This window comes from Cannabis sativa, chromosome X (genome assembly GCF_029168945.1).
Source record: "Cannabis sativa cultivar Pink pepper isolate KNU-18-1 chromosome X, ASM2916894v1, whole genome shotgun sequence".
Lineage (NCBI taxonomy): Eukaryota > Viridiplantae > Streptophyta > Magnoliopsida > Rosales > Cannabaceae > Cannabis > Cannabis sativa.
The window spans coordinates 22,566,168-22,589,017 of NC_083610.1; the positions used below are offsets into that span (position 1 = coordinate 22,566,168).

The 22,850-nt window shown below is 30.4% G+C and overlaps 2 protein-coding genes across 2 annotated transcripts; both read left to right on the top strand.

Annotated features, from left to right (window-relative positions):
* Window positions 1-6,760: 6,760 nt before the first annotated feature.
* On the top strand, window positions 6,761-11,218 carry LOC115702649 (pre-rRNA-processing protein ESF1). Its single transcript, XM_030630068.2, has 7 exons — window positions 6,761-7,424; window positions 7,557-7,631; window positions 8,095-8,336; window positions 8,632-8,794; window positions 8,991-9,119; window positions 9,677-10,392; window positions 10,632-11,218. The coding sequence occupies exons 1-7, from the start codon at window positions 6,915-6,917 to the stop codon at window positions 10,927-10,929; spliced, it is 2,133 nt and encodes a 710-aa protein (XP_030485928.2). The 5' UTR covers window positions 6,761-6,914; the 3' UTR covers window positions 10,930-11,218.
* Window positions 11,219-18,212: 6,994 nt separating this feature from the next.
* LOC115702650 (serine/threonine-protein kinase STY8) lies at window positions 18,213-22,848 on the top strand. Its single transcript, XM_030630069.2, has 16 exons — window positions 18,213-18,641; window positions 18,730-18,844; window positions 19,234-19,331; window positions 19,431-19,553; window positions 19,880-19,934; window positions 20,024-20,134; window positions 20,227-20,277; window positions 20,361-20,536; window positions 20,634-20,741; window positions 20,838-20,911; window positions 20,992-21,167; window positions 21,424-21,519; window positions 21,604-21,684; window positions 21,774-21,827; window positions 22,182-22,316; window positions 22,400-22,848. Exons 1-16 carry the CDS (start codon window positions 18,433-18,435, stop codon window positions 22,463-22,465), a joined length of 1,728 nt encoding a protein of 575 aa, XP_030485929.2. The 5' UTR covers window positions 18,213-18,432; the 3' UTR covers window positions 22,466-22,848.
* Window positions 22,849-22,850: the final 2 nt, after the last annotated feature.

The following is a 22,850-nucleotide window of genomic DNA, read 5'->3' on the forward strand; positions in this document are numbered from 1 at the left end:
AAAAAATAGACTAAATTTTTTTATTAAATGTGGAACCTATTAAAACATTCCCTTAAAAGTGTCCTAGATATTCTTTTTTCCCACTTTTTGAGGGAATTAATATGTATTGATAATTAATAATTAAGTTGTATGGTAATACATAGTGGAAAAGTACATACGTATATATAGTAATATAAAATAATACTTAATTGAAGTTACGTAACAAAGTGTATATAAAGTGATCAATATCATTAATTTTAGATAAATGAAATGTATGAATAAAATTCCATAATTGATATGTTTGTGCAATACAGCACATATTTATATAGGTTCATCATAATTATATTATATATTATCTATCTCTCTTTTTTTTTTTGAAAAAAAATAAAGAGTTAAAAGAGTTTTTATTTATTTATTTATTTTTTGAAATGGAATTATAAAGGTTTGGTGTAATCAAATTTATGTATATGTATAAAAAAAAATTAATATCCCTTTGGACTCTTTAATGAGAAGAATATTGCATATAAATAATAATAAGCAATAATAATAAGTAGGTAGAAGAATCACACAAACATATGGAGAAATAATAATGTCATGTACCTAATTTTAAGAGTATTTTTATTGGATATCAGTAACTTAATATTTTTTATAATTAATGATATTTTTTAAAAATTATTTTTTAGACTCGATACTTAATTATCCTAATAGTAATATAATATAAAAAATAACACTGAATATTAATAATATATTTTAGCAATTCTCTACTTTTAACAGCCTAATAAGTATTTAGATATGTACAAATTTGTACACATATGAAATCTCATTGTTCATTTCATTTATATTAACTACGAGATTTAATTATTTATATACTCACATATATTTTATACAATATTATGTTGAGTATTGACTATTCTAAATGTATACTCACATATTTATCTTTGGGTATTCAAATGACTTTTGAATACTGATGTTGTCTAAATTCGTCCCACAACACACAACTAATATACATCTATAGGTGTAAGTATATGTATATGTATTATATGAGAGCTAGGGGTGAAATGGAGTAAAAGTAGAGTGTGAGCTTTGGGTATTAATGCTTTGGGCAGTCCATGGCAGAAGGAGAGATTCCCTCATTAATTCCTCTCCACTATCACAATCACATTATACATCATTTTACATGCTTAACAAAATTTAATCTTAATTAATTTATAACAATTAAATAATATTATTTTTAATTTCTACTCAAAATATTTTTCCTTTCATTTTCCTTTTCAATCTCTCTGTCTCTTCCTCTTCCTCGCACCGTTGAGACCACCCAAACCCATGCATCCATATCACCAACCACCATCATCGAACGTATTGTATTGTATAGTATTATATTAAATTATATTTTATGCAATATTTTTTATGTAAAATTATACGTGATATTAACTTTATAGATACCTAAATATATAATATTTTAGTATAAATATAATAAATTTAATATAATACAATAATACTTAATTATACTAATAAAAGTATTAGAGGGGAAAAAATAGTAATGAGCAATTATATGTGTTAAGCAATATTTCTGATTATTTATGTATAGGGAGAGTAGAGTAAGTGAGTAAGGTAGGTAAGAAAGTAGATGATGAAGCAGAGAAATATAAAGTCAAAGTTGGAAGAATGGTGATGCATGGAGAGATGGAGAAGGGAGTGATGATATCAAAATAAATAAAAGGCCTAATTAATTAATTCCAAAACAGAATCATCGCTTTAAATGCTCTCTGCTTTGGTAGTCGCAGTTTTAAATGCTACGTACCCTCATTCATATATACACATTCTTCTTCTTCTTCTTCTTAACTTCAAATAATAAATCCAACCACATTATCATTTTAATTTACATATATAAATACCAAATTCTCACTCTCTCTTCCTTCAAACTTACTTTTACTTTTATCTCTCTTTTCTTCTTTTTCTTTATATATAAGAGAATACAGTTATAGAGATAGAGAAGTTGTATAAAATATATATGAAATAGTGACTTTGATATTGGCCTGGTTCACTCACACAAAATTAATTTATATATATATATATAGTTGATTTGGTTTGATTGAGCCGTGCCAATATCTTAGTTCTCTTTCATTAATTTCTTCCCAAATATATATTCAAACTTAATCTTAATGATGGAGAGAGTAGGAGCCTCTTCTATGTATAGGTTTGTTAACTTAACTCATCTACAAATTTTTTATTTTCTTTTATATATTTATGTGTATGCATTTGTAATATTATCCCTTCCCATTTTTTGTTCTTATATTCTTCTTTCCTTGGAGGCCAAAAACAGAAAAGAAAGAACAAATCATGATGATGATCATGAAGATTGTTCTTATTATTATTATTATTATTATTATTATTTTTATGAAGTATTATTAGAAAATGAATAATATATATTTCCTTTTATTAATGAGTAGTCATAGCTTATAGTAGGCCTGCACATGGGTTGGGTTGGGCGGTTTTTGAGCGGTTTGGCGGTTTTTTTATTTGGCGGTTTTTTAAAATCACAACCCATACCTGCCCAATAAAAGTTTGGGTTGGGCGGTTTTTTAGAGGGCGGTTTTATGCGGTTTTTTGGGCGGTTTGGGTTGCTTAAAAATCAAAACTTCCAAAGTATATTGCCACAAGTATAGACTCCACTTTTTGCTTAAACAACATATGTAAATTTTACTTAGCAAAAAAATATCTCCCTCCCTTCCCCCATACCAATACAACATGTGGTATACTATATTATCACCAAAATTGAAGCTTTGGTTTGGTTTACAGTCACAAGTTAAAGCCACCATCTAAATAACTATAAGGCAGTTATTTACTTTCACACATAGTGCGACAATTAGTTTTAGGTTTTTTTTTTTTTGTTTTAGGCAGCCTTAGGAATAAATTTTTTAAAAAAATATATATATAATAATAAATAACGGGTACGGGTTGGACCCGCTCTTTTTAGGCGAACCCATACCCGCCCGCCAATCAACGGGTTAAAACTCAACCCAACCCAATTTTTGCGGTTTTTTAATAGGCGGTTTCCATGCGGGCGGATTCTAATGGGTTAGGCGGTTCCCACGGTTTAGCGGTTTTTATGTTCCGGCCTAGCTTATAGATATAGGGAATACATTCTAGACGTCATCATGTAATTATGAGTTAGTAATAGAGTATTATTATTGCGTACTAGTAGTGGTCAGTACTTGTTTATAAATAGTGTTCTACGATTGGTTAGCATTATTCTCTAAAAACTATTTTCTTAAGTTATATGGGATCTGATATTTAATTATACTAATAGTGATATGATACTGAGGAGGGTGCAAGGTAGCAATTCTCTTAGTCAGTGACGGACGCACATGTATCAATGTGGGGCTATAGCCCCACTAACAAAAATATTATCTTTTAAAAATTTAAATGTAATTTTTTTAATTTGATAATTATAGGTTAAAATAGTAGAAAAGCCTCACAAAATTAAATAAATATAATAAAAGTGATTATACTATAGGTATAAATATTTTTCATTAATAAAGAAGCCCCACAAAATAAAAATTCTAGGTCCGTCACTGCTCTTAGTGATACTCCCTAAAAGTTATTACATTAAATTATATGAAATCTGATACTTAATTACACCAATAGTACCTTTAAATTTTTCTCTTACATATATAAAGAGAGACAGAAATGAGTATTCTCTACCACCACTTTAAGTGTTATATCTCTATTGTAGGTATTGTGTTTCATTTAATAGGTGGCGTTTGGTAACACTTTTTTAATCAGTTTTCTGTTTTTAAAAGTAGAAAAGTGAAAATATTTTTTAAAAACATGTTCTATAAAACTGTTTTTACTTTTCAATTTTATAATTAGAAATTAAAATTTTAAAAACAAAAAAAAATCACTTTCAATATTTTTTTAAACAGTTTTTTTTTTCTTAATCAATCTATTAGATTACGACCAGACCCGGACCCAAATCCCCTCCCTACGGCCCTGGCGCTAAACCCGGCTTTTGACTTCAACCCGAATCCGAATCCGACCCCGGACCTAGACCCGACTTAAATAAAATCAAAAAATAAAATTAAAAATGAACTTTACAGAACACACTTTTGTTTTCTGTTTTTAAAATTGAAAAACAAAAGTGGTTACAGAACGCATTTTTGTTTTTCAAAATTAAATTTTTTAAAAACAAAAATTTTACTTTCATTTTGTGATTAAAAAATTAAAAAATAAAAGTGTTACCAAACGGCACCTTAATGTATTAATTTTTTAATAATATTGTTAACATTGCTACCTTTACCTGGTGTTAGATACTACAAATACTATAATTGGATCCATATACACTAGAAGCAAGCGGAGCAATCCCTAAATAATTAAGAAAAAAATATCTATATATTTTAATTAATTATGATATATATATTTATAATAAAAGATAATATTAATAAGCTTATAATATTAACTCTCATATAATTATTAAGTTAAATAGTTTATAAGATAGAGATTAATATAGTCTAAACTCTACGATTATATTTTTCTTTTTAAGTTTCGTTTTGGCCCTTACCTTACAAAAAATTAAAATTACACCCTTCACTTTAAATTTTAAGTACGTCATTAATTATCTAATAGCAATGTTGACATATATATCTTAATCTAAAATAAACTACATATTTTCTCTGGAAATTAATGAATATATAAATATATATAAAAATATAATTATTTATTTGGGCATGGGCCATATGAAAAGGTGTCCGACCATGCATGCCTGTCTTTTGTTAGATAGAATGTATTTATTAGTATCTGAATTTGTGTTTAACTATAATAAAGTCGATGTTTTTCAAGAATCATCAAATAAAGAAATAAAAAAATTAGAAAAAATGCTAAACAGAAACTCAGTAGTAGTTCATCATCATTCTCATCAATAAAACTTCTTATTATAGCTAGTTTGTTAGAATTGTGGAAATGTATATGGTATATATTGAAAAAGTAGAATATGGTAAAGACATGAGTAATAATTTATGAATTATATGTTATATTTCCACTTAGTAATATGATCAGATTTTTTAAAATTCCCTTTAAAATAGTAGTTATAATTTTACTTACTAATTTTGGACAGTTTGATCATAAGTGATATTTTTGACTTATAGTAGCTCTTTTCGGCTCAGACATGTGCCTAGTATCTACCTAATTCAAAAATCCAAAATAAATTTTCTTCTTTTAAAATTACTATTTTTTTTTTTACTAATTTTACAAAATACCATATATATATATATATATATATATATTTTTTTTTTTTTAAAAAAAATAAGACCCTTAAATTATTTTTTTCTTATGACCATTATATTTTAAGGTTAGCTCACTATCCCCGATTACAAATAATTTTTTTGGTTCTTCCTTTTTAGACCAATTATTAGATTTGGATCAAATAATGTATGATTGAAAAAGAAGAATATGGTGTGGTAAGATGCGGGTTACGTCTTAAAATTAATTAACAATTAGAGAAATAATTTATGCATCTTATACATGACATTATCTTGAAATAATGCTCTAATATCAGTGATCCATAATGTATACTAAATTCAATACAATTAAAAGTTGTGCCAAAATTTCACATGAAATATATATGTTAAATACTATTTTAGATTTTATACTTTGTAAAAATTATCGATTGAATTCTCTGTTTTGTTAAATGACAATTTTAATTTTATATTTCTCAACATAGTCTAAATAGGGCCTAAACTCAATTTTCGTCTATTTTTTTTCTAAATATATATGGAGGCAATTTAAAGCCCGTTTCTAACATGAATGAATGAAAAAAAAAAAAAATTGTAACCAACTTGGGTATATAACACCTCGACGTCAGGTTATTATTATTAAGTTTTATACTTTAGTAAAAATTAAGCTCAAATCTAGTTTGTACCATTATAAAACATATGGTTTGATAATTATCATTTAAAAATAGAGAGCCCGTTCAATAATTTTTGTAAAGCATGAAGTCCAAAATGCGCACTTAATTCTTTTAAAACCCTCCCCAAAAAATATTTTCATAAAATAATCATTACAAAAAAAATTACTTGTAAAAATAAATTTTCAAAAAATAAAAATTATTAGCAAAATAACTATCTACAAAGTATTATTTTTGGTAAAATTTATACATTTTACGTTCAAATATATTTTTAATATTTTACAATATTCTATAAAAAAAAAAACACGAAAATAATAAAAAAAAAATACGTGAAAATTACAAAAAGTAATATACAAATAACAAAACAATAATACAATAACAAAAGTATAACATAACATATAAATAACCTGAAAGCATAAAAAAAATCAGTTTCATGTAAATAAAATCTTAAAATCCGTAAAATATTTAAAATTTCGTACAAAATTATATTTTTGTATTTATAAAAGAATAATTTGCGTTATAAATACTTAAGTTTAATTTCCACTTGCAAATAAATACCTAAGTTTAATTTTTGGCGGTAATAATATTTAAGTTATAATTTAAAAATTTCTGTAGGTACTTGGTTAAGTAAATTGTCACGTGTCAATCTCTGATTGGTCAAAGTCATTAAATTTATATTATTTAAAAAAAAATTAGTTCAAATATACCAATAAGAAAATGACACGTCGATTTAATGACAGTTAAGTACCTACAGAGTTCCAGAAATATAACTTAGATATTATTATTTGCAAGTTAAACTTACGTATTTATGAGGCAAATTACTCTTTATAAAATAATCCCTAAAATGTGGTTATTTTGCAAATTTGAAACCTTTGTGGTTATTTTTGTAAATTCTTCTCTCGAAAACCACGACTCCAAATTCTGTTAAACCCTAATCAACACTGTTACTCACTCTCTGACCTAATCAATCTCCATTGTTGCTTTGCTTCTTCGCATCAAGACCTAAGCTTTAAGCTCTCTCTCCGATCACTCCATGGGTTCCGATAAGAAGTCGAAGAAGAAGAACAAGCATTCTCACTCCAACAGCCATGGCGGCGGACCCGATGTTAAGCTCATTACCGACTCTCGATTCGCTTCCGTACAATCGGACCCTCGGTTTAAGAGAGCTCCAAAGCATAAGACGAAGGTGGAGATTGATTCGCGTTTCAACCGTATGTTTACGGATAAGAGATTCGCACCGTCTTCTGCTCCGGTGGACAAGCGAGGTAAGCCTAAGAAGCAGAATTCCGATAATTTTTTGAAGAGTTACTATCGAGTTGAAGAAAATAAAGAAGAGGAAGAAGAAGAGGAAGAGAGGAAAGGTGAGGCTGTGGTGAAACTCGGTGGAGATGAATCGGAGACTGAGCAGAGTGGTGAGTCGGATGCTTCTGAATCGGAGGAGGAGGATGACGATGACGTGGTGAGTTGGGAATCGGATGCTTCCATTGATACCGATGATGATGATGATGAAGAGCTTAATGTTGAGTACGAGCCTGAGGAACCGGTATATTACTTTAGCTTAATCATACTCTGATCAACTGAATTTTGCTATTGCATTATCAAATTTTGTAATGTTGTGTTAGTTTAAGGTTAATGAAATTGTTTAGTTGATTTGTTTGAGTTACATTTTGGACAGGAGGAACATGTACCTGAAATCGAAAAAGAAACTCATAGGCTTGCTGTTGTTAACATGGATTGGAGACATGTTAAGGTATGTTTGAGATTTTCTTAATTGAATTTGTGTTTGTATGAATTGAGTTTGTTACCATAAACCCATTTTCTTAGCGGTATGAATACCCGGTTTTAGTATAATTGTAATTTTCGTGCAATTTCATTAGTACAAAGTTTTAAATCATTGGGTTTGGATAAGAACGTGTAGTTATATTTTGCTTCTATAGTTACATAGCTAAGACATAAACAAATGGAAATTACAGTTTTATTTAACACTGGATACTTATGTTGTTAAAAAATTTGTTCGGTTTATGCTGGTTAAAAACTCAGAACTTTGGATACTTATGCTGTAGATATTCCTTCTTTAAACAAAATCTCGGAAAACTAGATTCAAAATTGTGGCTTGCTCATGCTTGTATTTGATGGTTGAGTTGTGATTGTTTATTTGAAATATCACAAAAAAAATCTAGTTAAAAGCTGAAAATTTTGTTTGTTATATATAGGCTGTTGACTTGTTCATGATGTTGAGCTCCTTTCTTCCTAAAGATGGACATATGGTATCCGTAACTGTTTACCCATCTGAATTCGGTATTCAGCGTATGAAAGAGGAGGAAATTCATGGTCCTGTTGCCCTCTTTGATGGTGAGAATGAGAAAAATGGTGAAGATGATGACGATGACGATGATGACAATGATGATGAGTTGGACAATGAAAAATTGCGTGCTTATGAGAAGAGCAGGCTAAGGTGATTTCAACCACTTTGTTTTGCGAGTTTGAATGTTTTTTGGCTATTTGCAGTCTGCAAGGTTTTATTTTTTTCATTGTCTTATGCTGCATCTAGTTGTTTTAGGTATTATTTTTGGAAAGAAAGACAACATCAACATTTAAATTATCTTCTAAGCATTTCCTTGGCTTTTTTAATTGCTTATTGCATGACATCATGTTTGTAGGTTTTGCCAATAACTGTCTGAAGTTCTTATCGGGTGAGATCATGTTTGATGTTTCTAAGCTTAATATTTTGTATGTGTACTTATCTTCAGGTATTACTTTGCTGTGGTGGAATGTGACTCAGTTGCTACAGCAGATTACCTCTACAAAGCTTGTGATGGGGTTGAGTTTGAAAGATCATCGAATGTACTTGATTTAAGGTTCATTCCTGATTCGATGGAATTTAAACACCCACCCCGTGATGTTGCAACAGAGGTTAGTAGCAATCATTTTAACTAAGGTTAATGTATGTAAAAGTTATTTGAAAGCTTGAAGCTATTCCATGATGCTGGTTATTTTTACTTCCTTGATAAGTCGAAGGACTTGTATGTCTCCAATATAAAAGGAAGTATTTAACTTTTCTTCTAACTCTAGCATGGAATTTGTTAAAAGTATTTTTTATTTTGCTCAGGTCCCTGCAAACTATGAGGGTTTGAATTTCCAAACTAAAGCTCTCCAACTCAGTAATATCAATCTTTCTTGGGATGAGGATGAACCGGATCGTGTAAAAACCCTGAAAAGAAAATTTGATGCCGATCAGGTTGGTACCTTTTGACTTCGAATATGTTGACCGCATGCACTTTTTCTTGCAATTCAGTCAACTTTGTTTAATGGTTCAGTTGATTTGTTGGGTGTGTGAGATGATTTTGCTCTATTTTTACTTACTGATTTATGCTAATCCGTGATTATCTCTATACTTTATTCATGTTTTCATACTGTCATGTACTAAGAAACGTCTGCTGAACTACAAACCATGCTTATTCTGTATGTTGGATGGTTTCATTGATGCGTTAGTTGGAGTAACTATCTCACTTAGGATTTATTTCCTTTCTAAACAATCACATTCTTTATTTTTAGTTGATTGTACCTTTGTATATATTAACATTCGTGTATGAAACTGGGTCCGAAATGATACAATCAATTTGGAGTATTCAGTATGGTGGGAAGAATCCTTTTGCTTTCTGAACAATAATATGCATATGCTGTAAACTACATTCAAATAGCGAATGAAAAGGATAAAAACTTGGAAGTTTTAGGGGTAGTTTGTTGTCGTTGCTTATTGCTTCGATTCTGATGCAATCTGTTTTTGACATGTAGCTAGCAGAATTAGAGTTGAAGGAGTTTCTTGCTTCTGATGACAGTGAAAGCGATGAAGAAGGTGAGGACGAAGAAGGTGAGGGTAAGAGTGATAAAAAACAGAAAAAGCGAGATATGTACCGAGCTTTACTTGGGTCTGGTAACGGTTCGGATGGAGATGAGGAAGAGGATGATGATGATCAGGACATGGAACTCACTTTCAATACAGGATTGGAAGATATAAGCAAGCGTATGATGGAAAAGAAGGATAAGAAACAAGAAACAGTTTGGGAGACCAAGCTCAGACAACAACGTGAGAAAAAGAAGCTTAGAAAGCATAGATCCAAGAATTCATCAGAGGATGAAGGTAGTGATACTGATCAAGAGGCAATAAACGAACCAGGCGACTTTTTTGAAGACGATTCTGACGAAGAAGAGCCCAAGAAGTCTAATAAAGGTAAAAGTAAAAAAAGAAATAAACAAGAAGAAGATACTAGCGGGCAAGCTGAAGCTACAAAAAACGAGCTTGAGTTGCTACTTGCTGATGATGATACCATGGCGGCGGGTACTGGTGCTAAGGGTTATAACTTGAAACGTAGGAAGGGTAAAGATGGGAAAAAGATTAAACTAACTTTAGAAGATGACAAAATACCACAAATTGTTGAGGACCCCAGATTCTCCTCCCTCTTCAGTTCCCCTGCTTTTGCTCTTGATCCCACCGACCCACGTTTCGAAAGGTATCACTTCCCTACACAACATTAATATGCTCAATTATTATTGTCACCATATCCTTTTTGGCTCCAACCTTATTATCAATATTTAGTACTTACTTGTCTGTATCTGACAAAGTGTAGACTTTGTCACATGTCTGTACTAACCCAATCAATTTTCCAACAGCTTTGTATCAAATGAGGCTCTTAATTAGAATTGACATTTAAAGTTATATTGGCCTAATATTTCGAGTTTGGTGTTGCAGGAGTAGCTCGACTTATGCTCGGTTAGTCTCGCAACAAAAAGAGAAGGCACGGGAAGTGGAGCAACTTGCACTTGTAGAACCACAAGCTGTAACGGATGAGCATCTAAAATCTGATGCTGTTGGGTCTTCTAAGAAAGAGAAGGACGAGTTATCGGTGTTGGTTAAAATGGTTAAGACTAAATCGAAGCAAATCAAATTGCCCTCAAATGAGAAGTCAGGTAAGAAAGAAAAGAAGGAGAAAGATACACCGGTTGCATCGGTGAACCGGAAAACTAAAGCTCTAAAGAAATCAAAATAAAAGAAAATTGGAAACATAAAAATGATAATCAAATTTTGGTCTAGCTCAAATTTTGCTCGAGAACTTTGTATTTATAATTAGTACATAAATTGTTTAGGCTATGGATTTTATGATTGTCTGAGTTTAATATGCAGGAATTTTTTATTTATTTTAAAATTTATTTTATATTTACCTTTTATGTAACAATAAAGGGGTTACTATTAATAGAAGAAAATTTGAGAATTGTAGTTTAAGTAAACTTGTAATTTCTACCAATTACTCAAAGTGGGATATGATAATTTGTCATGAAGTTCTTTTTGGTGAATACAAATGATGTGTTTTTTTTTTCGTCTTTAAAATGAATAATTAATTGACCTTCATCAAACTATTCAAGTTGGTGTAAATGTAATAATTGTGTGGAAAGGCTACGTTAAAATCAAAGAAACACTTACAATTTCAAAGTTTGAGAAAGAATTTATCTCAAATAATAATAACAAAAAATAATAGAAAAAGAATTAGGGCAAGAAATAAGAATGGTGATTTCTTAATGACTTTTAAGACCAAGGCTATGTTTGGTAGATAGGAGGTAGAGTAGGATGTTTGGAGAGTATAGAAAGGATGGAGATGATAATATTTTTCTTTGTGTTGTTTGGTATTGAGATTTGAGAGTAAAGTTAAAAAGATGGAGTGTAAAATAAGAGAATTGATAAAAGGCACTAGTGGTGGCTAGTATTTTCTTTAATGTCATATTGTATAAGGTTTCATATAACTTAAAAAAATAATTTTTAGGGAGTATCACTAACCAATTGTAGAGTGTCACTTATAAAAGATGTTGGTCACTACTGGTGTCCAATAACAAAGATCGTAAAATATATATGAGAAATACTAAAGGCACCAGTGGTGTCTAGCACATTTTTACGTGTCAATATTACTATTGGTGCGATTACGTATTGAGTCTTTAAAAAGTATCGTTAGCTAATCGCAAGACGACACGTCTAGATAGTGGTAGACACTACTGGTGTCTAATAGCGATGCTCAATAAATATTATAATTACTATTTTATTATTTTTGATATAATTATATATTATGTTTTAAAGGGTAGAAGAGACACTTCGTTTTTTTATTTTGTCTTTTTCTTAGATTTCTTTACTTTTGAAGGGATTAAAACTTGTGTATTTAGATAAGGCGTAGGCCCACCCATCTTAAAGGTTCAAATAAAAAAATATACATATTTTTTTTAATAATTTCTTAAAATATTATTTATCTTTATAAATTTTTTGTTTTACTAAGATCCATTTCAACTCAAGGGTATCTCTCCTCTCCCTCTTTTACCAAATAAATGATTTAATCAATCTCTTTATTCCCACTCCCTCTATTTTTCTCTCCCCTCTACCAAATATAAGGTAATGCTATGTAAGACAATGCTCTAAAAGTATATGAATGGTCCTTGAATTTTCTAATTTTAGTAACCAATACATATGTTAGGTTTTTTTTTTTTTAATTTTTTTTTTATTTTTTGGGTTTAGAAAGAAATGATTTGTTTTTAATATATATTTTTTAAAAAAGATATAATGAATTTGAAGCTAATTATGAACACCAATAAATTCACTTAAAGAGAGAAGACCACTCTTAATTGGTTGGTAGATAATAGGTAGGTATATGTTATGTTAATATTTGCCTTTTTCTTTTGATATATTTGAAATTATATTCGTGTTTGTCTATTTATCAAAAAAATATGTTTGTTTCAATGAAATTAAGATAAATAGTAACATAAGTAATTAATGTTTTAAGTTTGTAAGCGGTATAAATTTAATTTTTAATTTTAGCAGTGCAAGTACTTAATATTTGTAAAACTATAATTTTTGTCCAGTTTCGTCAGTATAGACTACATTTTAAATTTATTAAAAGAAAATTTAAAAATAAATGATACTACATGTTCCTATCTAGACCCAATGATCTAGAATTTGGACCTTATATGTGCTCTATTTAAGACAATAACAAAGTTTATATTGGTGATATTAGAGACAAATTATAATTTTACAAATATTAGGTACTTTGAATACTAAAAATAAATATTGAGTTTATGCCACTTACAAATTTAAAATTTAGGTACTTATGTCACTATGTACTCTAAAAATTATTAATAGAGAATCGAGAATTGCAAAAAGGTACTACTAGTACCTAGCACTCTCCTTGGTGTCATATCGATATTGGTATAATTAAGTATCGAGTCTCATATAACTTTAAAAAAATAGTTTTTAAGCAATATTGCTAACCAAGTGTGTAACGCTACCTATAAAAAGTACTAAACACTACTGGTGCCTAATAATAATAAGAATATTACTATAAATTGGAACTAGTACCATAAACATAATAATTGAAGTTATTTATAATAATGTTTTGGTTTTTTTTTTTTTTTTAATTATCAATTTTTTAAGTTGAGAACAAACTCTTTTTTTTTAGTACAAATCATATTATTTCTTGTTAGAAATCATTTGAAGAAAATTAGCACATATTTGGACAGGATAGAAGGTGGGGTAGATAGTTGATAGTGTCGACATTTAAATTTTGACCACTTTATGAATATATCCATTTTAATGATTAGAAGGAAAAATCAAAATTAATCTTAATGCTACTTGCTAGTTGCTACTATAATAGATAGATTATATTATAGCATCTTTACCAAATCAAAATCAATCATTAATGTTGGAAATAATTAGAAACTTAATTAAAATATACAACACCTAGTTGGGTGAAAGCAAATTATTCTTAGTTAAGGGTGAACAAATTATATGTTTAAATTTAATTACAAAAGTTATGCAACTTGTTATTATTTTTTAAGATAAATTGGTGACTTGTTAATTTTTAAAAATGTTAGTCTCACAATTGTGTGACAGTCAGTAGTCCCGTGATCCGTAAAGGGAAATACCGGGTAAGCTGTGCAATCCCACACCGCCTGGGGAAGGTCAAGTGGGATGATTCTGAGACTGTGTAGGTATGGGACTGCATAGTTGAAGAGAGCTTAAATGGATTGATTGGTACTACCTATATCAACAAGGTGCATCTTGTTTTTCGGTAGCCCATCTCGAAAGAACTCCACAGTTAAGCGTGCTTGGCCTGGAGCAATTTCAAGGATGGGTGACCTCCTGGGAAGTTTTCCCAGGATGCGTGTGAGTGAGGACAAAGCACGCTGGAAACACTTGTGTTGGTCTGTAGGGTCAGGCATCAATCCAGAAGCGGGAGTGGCGTACTCGTGTATAAGAGCCATTAGTCCGTGGGTGTAAGGGCCCCGATGGAGGCTTGAAGCGGGGACGTTACAAATGGTATCGCAGCCTCGACCAGGCCGGAAGTGTGGTCGACGAGGACGTCGGACCCGTAAGGGGTGATTGTGACCGCCGTAGTCCCGTGATCCGTAAAGGGAAATACCGGGTAAGCTGTGCAATCCCACACCGCCTGGGGAAGGTCAAGTGGGATGATTCTGAGACTGTGTAGGTATGGGACTGCATAGTTGAAGAGAGCTTAAATGGATTGATTGGTACTACCTATATCAATAAGGTGCATCTTGTTTTTCGGTAGCCCATCTCGAAAGAACTCCACAGTTAAGCGTGCTTGGCCTGGAGCAATTTCAAGGATGGGTGACCTCCTGGGAAGTTTTCCCAGGATGCGTGTGAGTGAGGACAAAGCACGCTGGAAACACTTGTGTTGGTCTGTAGGGTCAGTCATCAATCCAGGAAGCAGCCAGAGTGGCGTACTCGTGTATAAGAGCCATTAGTCCGTGGGTGTAAGGGCCCAATGAAGGCTTGAAGCGGGGACGTTACAAATTGAGATAGGATTACCAAATTAATTGTCACGATCAATATTGTTTATTAGCTTCCCTTCATTTTATAGTATTATATGAATTTCATTTTTTATATTTGATATATGTTTTAAAAAATTATACAACATTTAAATATATTTTTGTAATATTTTTATAATATTACATTGTATAAATTGGATTGATGTGAACTTTTTCTTCATTATTATAGTGTATATCCTTGAGATAGTTTTATATGAATATTTTCATTTAATTGATCAAGTAAAAAAATATTTGCTTATGTTTATTTGGTTTAATGTTCATTGTTTGATAACAATAGGAGCAAAGATAAATTTTATATATTAAAATAATTAGTAATTTTTTTCCCTGGACTTTAACATGTACTAAATCGTGCCCCCTGAACTTTTTTGGCCGTTAAAAATTTCCCCCGAACTATTGAGATTGTTAAATTTAAGGATTTTTGTCTAATTTTAGTAAAAAAATTCTAACATGAATGAAAGTTCAAGGGGCATGATTTAGTACATATCAAAGTTTGATGGGCATGATTTGGTAGATATCAAAGTCTGAGAAGCATGGTTTAGTACATAAACAATCACTGAAACAGTAAAATTGAATGAAATTAGGCAAAAGTCCTTAAATTTAACAATCTCAATAGTTCGGGGGGAATTTTTAACGACCAAAAAAATTTAGGGGACATAATTTACTACATGTCAAAATTCAAGGAACAAAATTATAATTTATAATTTATAAATTAAAATAATTAAACGAGCTTTGTATCTTTTTTATAATTTCATTGGTTTTGTATTGATCATATAGATTTATTTTATTTTTCTGTTCTGATACTATATTAGTTGTATTATAAGAAGAAGATGAAAAATAATCTTATTAATATTATGCATAATCAACATTGTATTAAAAGAGAAGAAGAGATAATAATTCAATTGAAATTAGTGTAAGTAATTTAATGGTAGAGTATTAACTAAAACAAACAAATAAACTTAATAAGATCAAACCTTAATGTGAGAAACACTCTTAAAAAATATTATTATAGTCCATTGTCAAAAGTTAAAACTAAAGACAAAATGTCATAATAAACATCTTGTAATATTTTCATATTTAAGTTTTTGCTAATTATGATTTTTGCCCCCTAAATTTTGACATGTATCAAATCACGCTTCGTAAACTTTTATGGTCGTTAAAAACACTACCTGAACTATTGAGATTGTTGGAATTAAAGACTTTTATCTAATTTTAGTAAAAAACAAGTCTAACATGAGTGAAAATTCAGGGGACATGATTTAGTACATATCAAAGTTCGAGAGGCATAATTTGGTAGATATCACAGTCTGTGGAGCATAGTTTAGTACATAAACAATCACTGAAATAGTAAAATTGAATGAAATTAGACAAAAGTCCTTAAATCTAACAATCTCAATAGTTTAGGGAGAATTTTTAACGAACGGAACAATTCAGGAGGCATGATTTAGTACATGTCAAAATTCAATGGCAAAAATCCTAATTAGCGTTAAGTTTTTATACCATTTTTTTTTTCTTTCAAATAGTTTATAATTCTCTTTTTCTAATTTCAAAGATAAATTATTTTAAGAAGAGGTATAATATTATTAGATTATGTCTGTATTACTTACATTGTAACACACATCAAACAAACACGAGATATTACATGTAATTTTATACGTTGTAACTGTATAGCTGAAAAAGTTACTTTAAACACATGTTATGAGTTGGTGATCAGATTCAATATAAAACCGCTCAATATTTATTTCCGTAACGTATAAGCATATAAATTAATACCGAATCTATATACAATTGATTTTTTTTTTATATATATTTTATAGAAAGTTGGATTTTTTTCTTCTTACAAAATCATGAATTATTCTTCCCCATTAAATTATATAGAAGTGAGAATGAGAAGACTAAAAAAAAATCTTCATTACACCATTCAATATATTTCTTTCCAAGTCAATCCATTAAAAATACATTTTTATTAATAATAATTAAAAAAAACCACCAAAACAAACATTCTTATCTACTTAATACTTGAAAGGAGTATTTTTAGAACATAAAAAGCCATATGCCCCTTATTATTATCATAATATACAAATAATACATGTTTATAATAATAATTATAATTAATACATTAAACACTAAAACAAACATTCTTATCTAATTAAAACCTATTATTAGTCATATATATTACCTTAATCAGATAGTAATAATATTATAATAATATACAAGTGTACGCAAACACACCAATAAATATATGTATAAATTATAATAACTTTATTATATAAAATAAAAAGCCATATGCCCCTTATTATTATTATTATATACAAATACCTATACATGTGTATAATAATTATAATGATATAATTAAACACTAAAACAAACATTCTTATCTAATTATTAAAGCCTATCATTAGATATATAGGTAAATTTTACAATACTTTTAAAATAGATGCACCGATATATTTTTATTTTGGTATCTGAAATAATTTTTTAGTAAAATATTGATATACGTTATAGTTATTTAAGATATTTTACAAAAATTTAAGAAATTCAAAAAAAAATTTAACATGCCGAAAATAAAATTTAAATAGTATATTATATATGACTATTTTATTTTATAAGCGTGCAAAATAAATTATTTAAACACTACTTTCTATATTATAAATTATTTTGAATTTATCAAAATTTTATAAAATACCTTAAATAACTATGAAGTAAAACTAAAAAAAATTTTGAGTACCAAAATCAGTACATCACTCCTAAAAGGGTGTATCTTATAATCATCCATTATACGGGTGGGCATCATCTAACCTAATCCAATTGAACCGAACCGATCCAATCCAATCTAATTACAAAAAGTTGGATATTCAATTACAATTGGATTAGATTGGATGCTAAAAGTTAGATTCTAATTGGATTGGATCAGTTATTGGATGTCAATCTCAAAATCCAATTAAAAACCAATCCAATCTAATTACATTTATATATCAAAAAATTATTTATATAATAAAAAATAATAGAAAATGTTATTGTTTTAATTATTTAAAACTTTTAGCTACAATACACTTATAAGAATAGTATATTTATGAAGTATTAAACTTAAATAAAAAGTGATACTTAGTTTTTCACGTAATTTTCTTTATATTTTTAAGTTAATATTAAAATTTAGGTGTGTAATTGGATATTAATTAAAAAACCGATCCAATCCAATTAGTATTGGATTGGATTTTGAGGTCTAATTGGATTGGATCGGATAATGATTTTCCAAATCCAATTACTAATTAGATTGGAATCGATGAGGAAAAAAAGATTGGATTGAATCGGATGACAACCCCTAATCCATTATATTACCTTACTAAGATAATAATAATTATGATTATCATAAACAAATATAATATTATAATAATATACAAGTGTACGTAAAGACACCTATAAATACATATGTATAATTATATAATAATTTATTGTCTATGAAATTAAATCTGTTTTAATTATAAAAACATTGGCGGAAAGCCGCAGGCAGGCTCTGAAACTGAGTCACTCAACCGTGGCAGTGTTGGTGGAGAGAAGAGAAGAGAAGAGAAGAGAACCCCTTTAAGATTCTCACTTTCTTTCTCCTTAGATCTTCTTCTTCATACCCATCTTCTTCTTTTTCCATAACAATCCTTCTTTTCTCATCTTCAATGGCTATTGAAGAACCAGAACCAGCAGAACCAGAACAAGCTGAGAGCTGTGGTAGCAGACCACTCTTCTCTTCTTCTCACCCTCAAAGACAGAAGCTTGACATGTATAACGATGTCCTTCGTCGAATTCAAGAGATCAATCCTGTTCTTGCTTCTGTTCCTGACTTTGATGAAGACCTCTGGCTTCATTTCAATCGTTTACCAGCTCGGTTTGGTTCTTTGTTTTTGTTTTTATTTCATTTGGGGTTTAGAAAGTTTTGATGTTTTTGATTTATTGATTGATTAATTTTTTTTTAGATATGCTTTGGATGTGAATGTGGAAAGGGCTGAAGATGTTCTTACTCATAAGAGATTGCTTAAATTAGCAGAAGAGTCTCTTATTCAACCTGCTTTTGATGTTCGAATTGTTCAGGTAATTAGCTACTTTTTGATTATGATTTGATGTAGTTTTTGTTAAGATTTATTGTTACATCTCAAAACCAATTTTACTCTTACTCTTTTTGAGCTAATTCTATATGTTGTTTTTCTTCCCCAATTGAAATGAATGGACTAATTTATTATCATTCATTACGTTCATATCTATATGCACTTAATTAGGTACCTTTTGACTATGTTTTGATTGTTTTTGTTAAGATTCATTGTTACATCTCAAAACAAATTCACTCTTATTTTTGACCCTTAAAATGGGATTATATTCATTTGAGTTAAAATGGGTTCCAACTCAAAGTAATTGACAATTTTTTGAAGTAACTTATAAGTATATAATGGTTTTATGTAATCTATTGTTTTGGTTTGATTTAGGTCTATCAACCATTGAATGGGAATTCTGTGGATTCTGTTCATTCAGATGCTTCACTTAAGGAAGATGCACAAAGTTCTTATCATCCTGTCAAACAAGGGTATGGCTTGATTATGTATAACTGTTGTTGATACTACTTTGCTCTCTCCATTGTATATTTACAATGTTTCTGCTAGTCATTCAACTATGTATTCACCAGGATTCATTTGCCACCTACCTTTGGTTCGTCGCCTAATCTTGAAACGCTTGCAATTCACACCGATGACCCACATGTTGTTGAAGATGGAGATACTTCCATGAATGAAAGGACTGTCTTCCATAGGTGATTATTGTAAAAACTCAGTAGTATTTGTATCTTTCCAAGTTGGTTTCTATTCAAAAGCCCAAAAATCAAAACAAAAATCCAAGTTGGTTTCTATTCAATTATGACCTATTTGCAATTTACTATAGTTAAGGATAAGGTTGTTAGAGTGTCCCACATAGAATGTGTGTTGTCACATTCAACCGTTTATAAAAACCATAGGTTACTCCACTCATCATTATTTTTCTGATATTACTTTTTAATTGGGTTAAGATTAGTAACAGATTTGGTTTAGCTTCTACTGTTGTTTACTAGCTTGTTAAATCTGTTTCTACCAATCTTTGTAGCCCATTGCATGAGATCACTTTCTCAACGGTTGACAAGCCTAAACTCCTTAGTGAGGTAATTAACTTAACTTGCATAACACAAGTGTATAAATTCTTGATTCTCTCCACTTTTTTTTTGTCATTTGTTTTCAATAAAATTTTCAGTTAACTGCATTACTTGCTGAAATCGGACTTAACATTCAAGAAGCTCACGCCTTTTCGACTTGTGATGGTTACTCTCTAGATGTTTTTGTTGTTGAAGGTTGGCCTCATGAGGTATGAATTTTGCTTTATTACTTAATCATAATATTGCTTAGCACTTTCTGAAACAACATAAGATGATGCATGAATGTTCGAAAACATCTTAGGAAACCGAGGAGCTAAGAGCTGCATTGGCAAAGGGAATATCAAAATACAAGGTAACTTTTCATATTGTTGTCATTTTAGTATTATACTATTTCATGTGTTCATCATCAATAATATTTCTTTGATGTTCTTTAAGGACCAATCCTCGCCAAAACACCAACCGGTTTCTTCTATCAGGGAACATAAACAAGTTAAAATCGAACCAGGTCTTACCTCTGTAGACATTCCAACTGATGAAACAGATGTCTGGGAAATCGATACCAAGTTGCTTAAAGTTGAGGACAAAGTTGGTTCGGGTTCATATGGTGATCTGTAAGTAGTAGTACTATGATGATATGATCATGTTCATTGTCTTGATGGTTACATACAGTCCCTTATCTGATCCTTTTCTCTTGTTGAGCTTTCTTAGGTACAGAGGCACATATTGCAGTCAAGAAGTTGCTGTTAAAATCCTCAAACTCGAGCGTATAAACGCAGAGATGCTGCGAGATTTTACACAGGAAGTTTATATAATGAGGTTTGTGCACATCTTTTGAACCAGAAAACCAATAAAACATAGTGATAATCAGCTTTCGTTTCTGACAATTGCTCCTTTGGATTTGATCTTTGGTAGGAAAATTCGGCACAAGAATGTTGTGCAATTTATAGGAGCATGTACACGACATCCGAACTTGTGCATTGTGACTGGTAAATCATTGTTCTTTTTTTTATCGTGGTTATAAGAAATTTCCAATCTAATAATGACAGTTTTTGTGCTTTGTTATCAGAGTTCATGTCCAAAGGAAGCTTATATGATTTTTTGCATAAGCAAAAAGCTGAATTTAAGCTTCCTTTTCTGCTCAAAGTAGCAATGGATATCTCTAAAGGAATGAACTATTTGCACCAGAATAACATTATCCACAGAGATCTCAAGACAGCTAATCTTCTAATGGATGAAAATGAAGTAAGCCAATCAAACCAATTTTCTTTCATTTTTTAAGTTATAAATCAGTGGTTACAAACCTTTATATGATCTCTTAATTCTCCATATGTATCTGAATTTAGAACACAATGTCTTTGCTATTAGCTCAAGTGGTTAGACATGTGGTTTTGTTCCCACGAAATCTGATGTTTGAGTCCTTCCGAAATACACACATAGCAATTGTTATAGTTTCTTGCTTAGTGTTTGTGTGTGAATATAATGTATTCTCATAATTCAGGTGGTTAAGGTAGCTGATTTCGGGGTTGCTAGAGTACAAGCTCAATCTGGAGTAATGACAGCTGAAACCGGAACATATCGCTGGATGGCTCCTGAGGTAAATGCCTCCTTTCAACTGATATCATAATGTGGCAACAGAACTCGCTCTTAACGATTTTCCTCATTGGTTTTTGTGATGAAGGTCATCGAACACAAACCGTACGATCACAAGGCAGACATTTTCAGCTTTGGAATCGTAATGTGGGAGCTTTTAACAGGGGAAGTAAGTACTTCAACACAATGCCGCCGATGCATTGACATGTTTGGTTGTGCAATTAAGGACTCATGATAACTTGTATGTTTTATTAACAGATTCCATATTCTTCATTGACTCCATTACAAGCAGCAGTAGGAGTGGTGCAAAAGGTCTGTGCATTGTTTAGTATTAGTTTTTCTTTTTGATAAAGAATAAGGGGACGAGGGGGCTACAAGTGTGGCTCCAACCCCGCCTAATGAATGTTCGCCAAGACCCTACTTGACGGGTCTAAAGGGATCCTAAGTTAGAGGTAAAAGGTGGCAAGGTTGGCACTGTGATTTGAACCCTTGACCTTCAAGTTTCAAGCATATGCCACTTTACAATTAGGCCACTTGGTTGGTGGTATTATTTAGTATTAGTTAGTTAAGTTAGTTATTTTCTGTTATATGGTAGTTAGTTTCATTAGTAACTAACTAACTAACTCTCTTTACATTTGTCATGGTTGTGTTGTGCTGTGTTGTTAGGGTCTCCGACCAACAATACCAAAAAACACTCATCCTAGGCTTGTTGAATTGCTTGAGGGATGTTGGCAGCAAGATCCAACCGAAAGGCCTAACTTCTCCGAAATCATAGAGATCCTTAGGCAAATATCAAAGGAGGTATGGTATTATGCTAATCTCATTTAATTTCTAGTTTTTGTCCCATGAATCAGTTTTAATTGGTGGCTTTGATTCTGAAACAGGTGAATGGAAAAGAAAGATCAAGTGGGGGAATTTTTTCATCCCTGAAATGGAACCATCATCACTAATATCAAAGAAGAGACATTTGGGGGTGTAGAAAATCTGATCCTGTGCACATACTGATCATGTTGTACAGTCTTTTTTTTTAACATAGAACCAACCAACCAACCAATCAATCCTATTGTTCTTTCTTAGTAAATCTTTCTCTTTGTGAATGGATTTGAACAGCTTTAGTTTATTTTAGATTCCTTTCTTACTCTGCTGTCATACTTGTCTGTCTTCAATGTTTACAAAGTATATATATCTTATGAATATGATGATGGAATTAGTCAGCAAATTGAGCCATCTGTTTCTTACTTTCTTAAAGTATTGCTCATTTTGAAGATGTAAGAAATGATAATGTGTAAAAACTCAACATTATATATATAAGAACATGAGCTATTCAGACTCAGA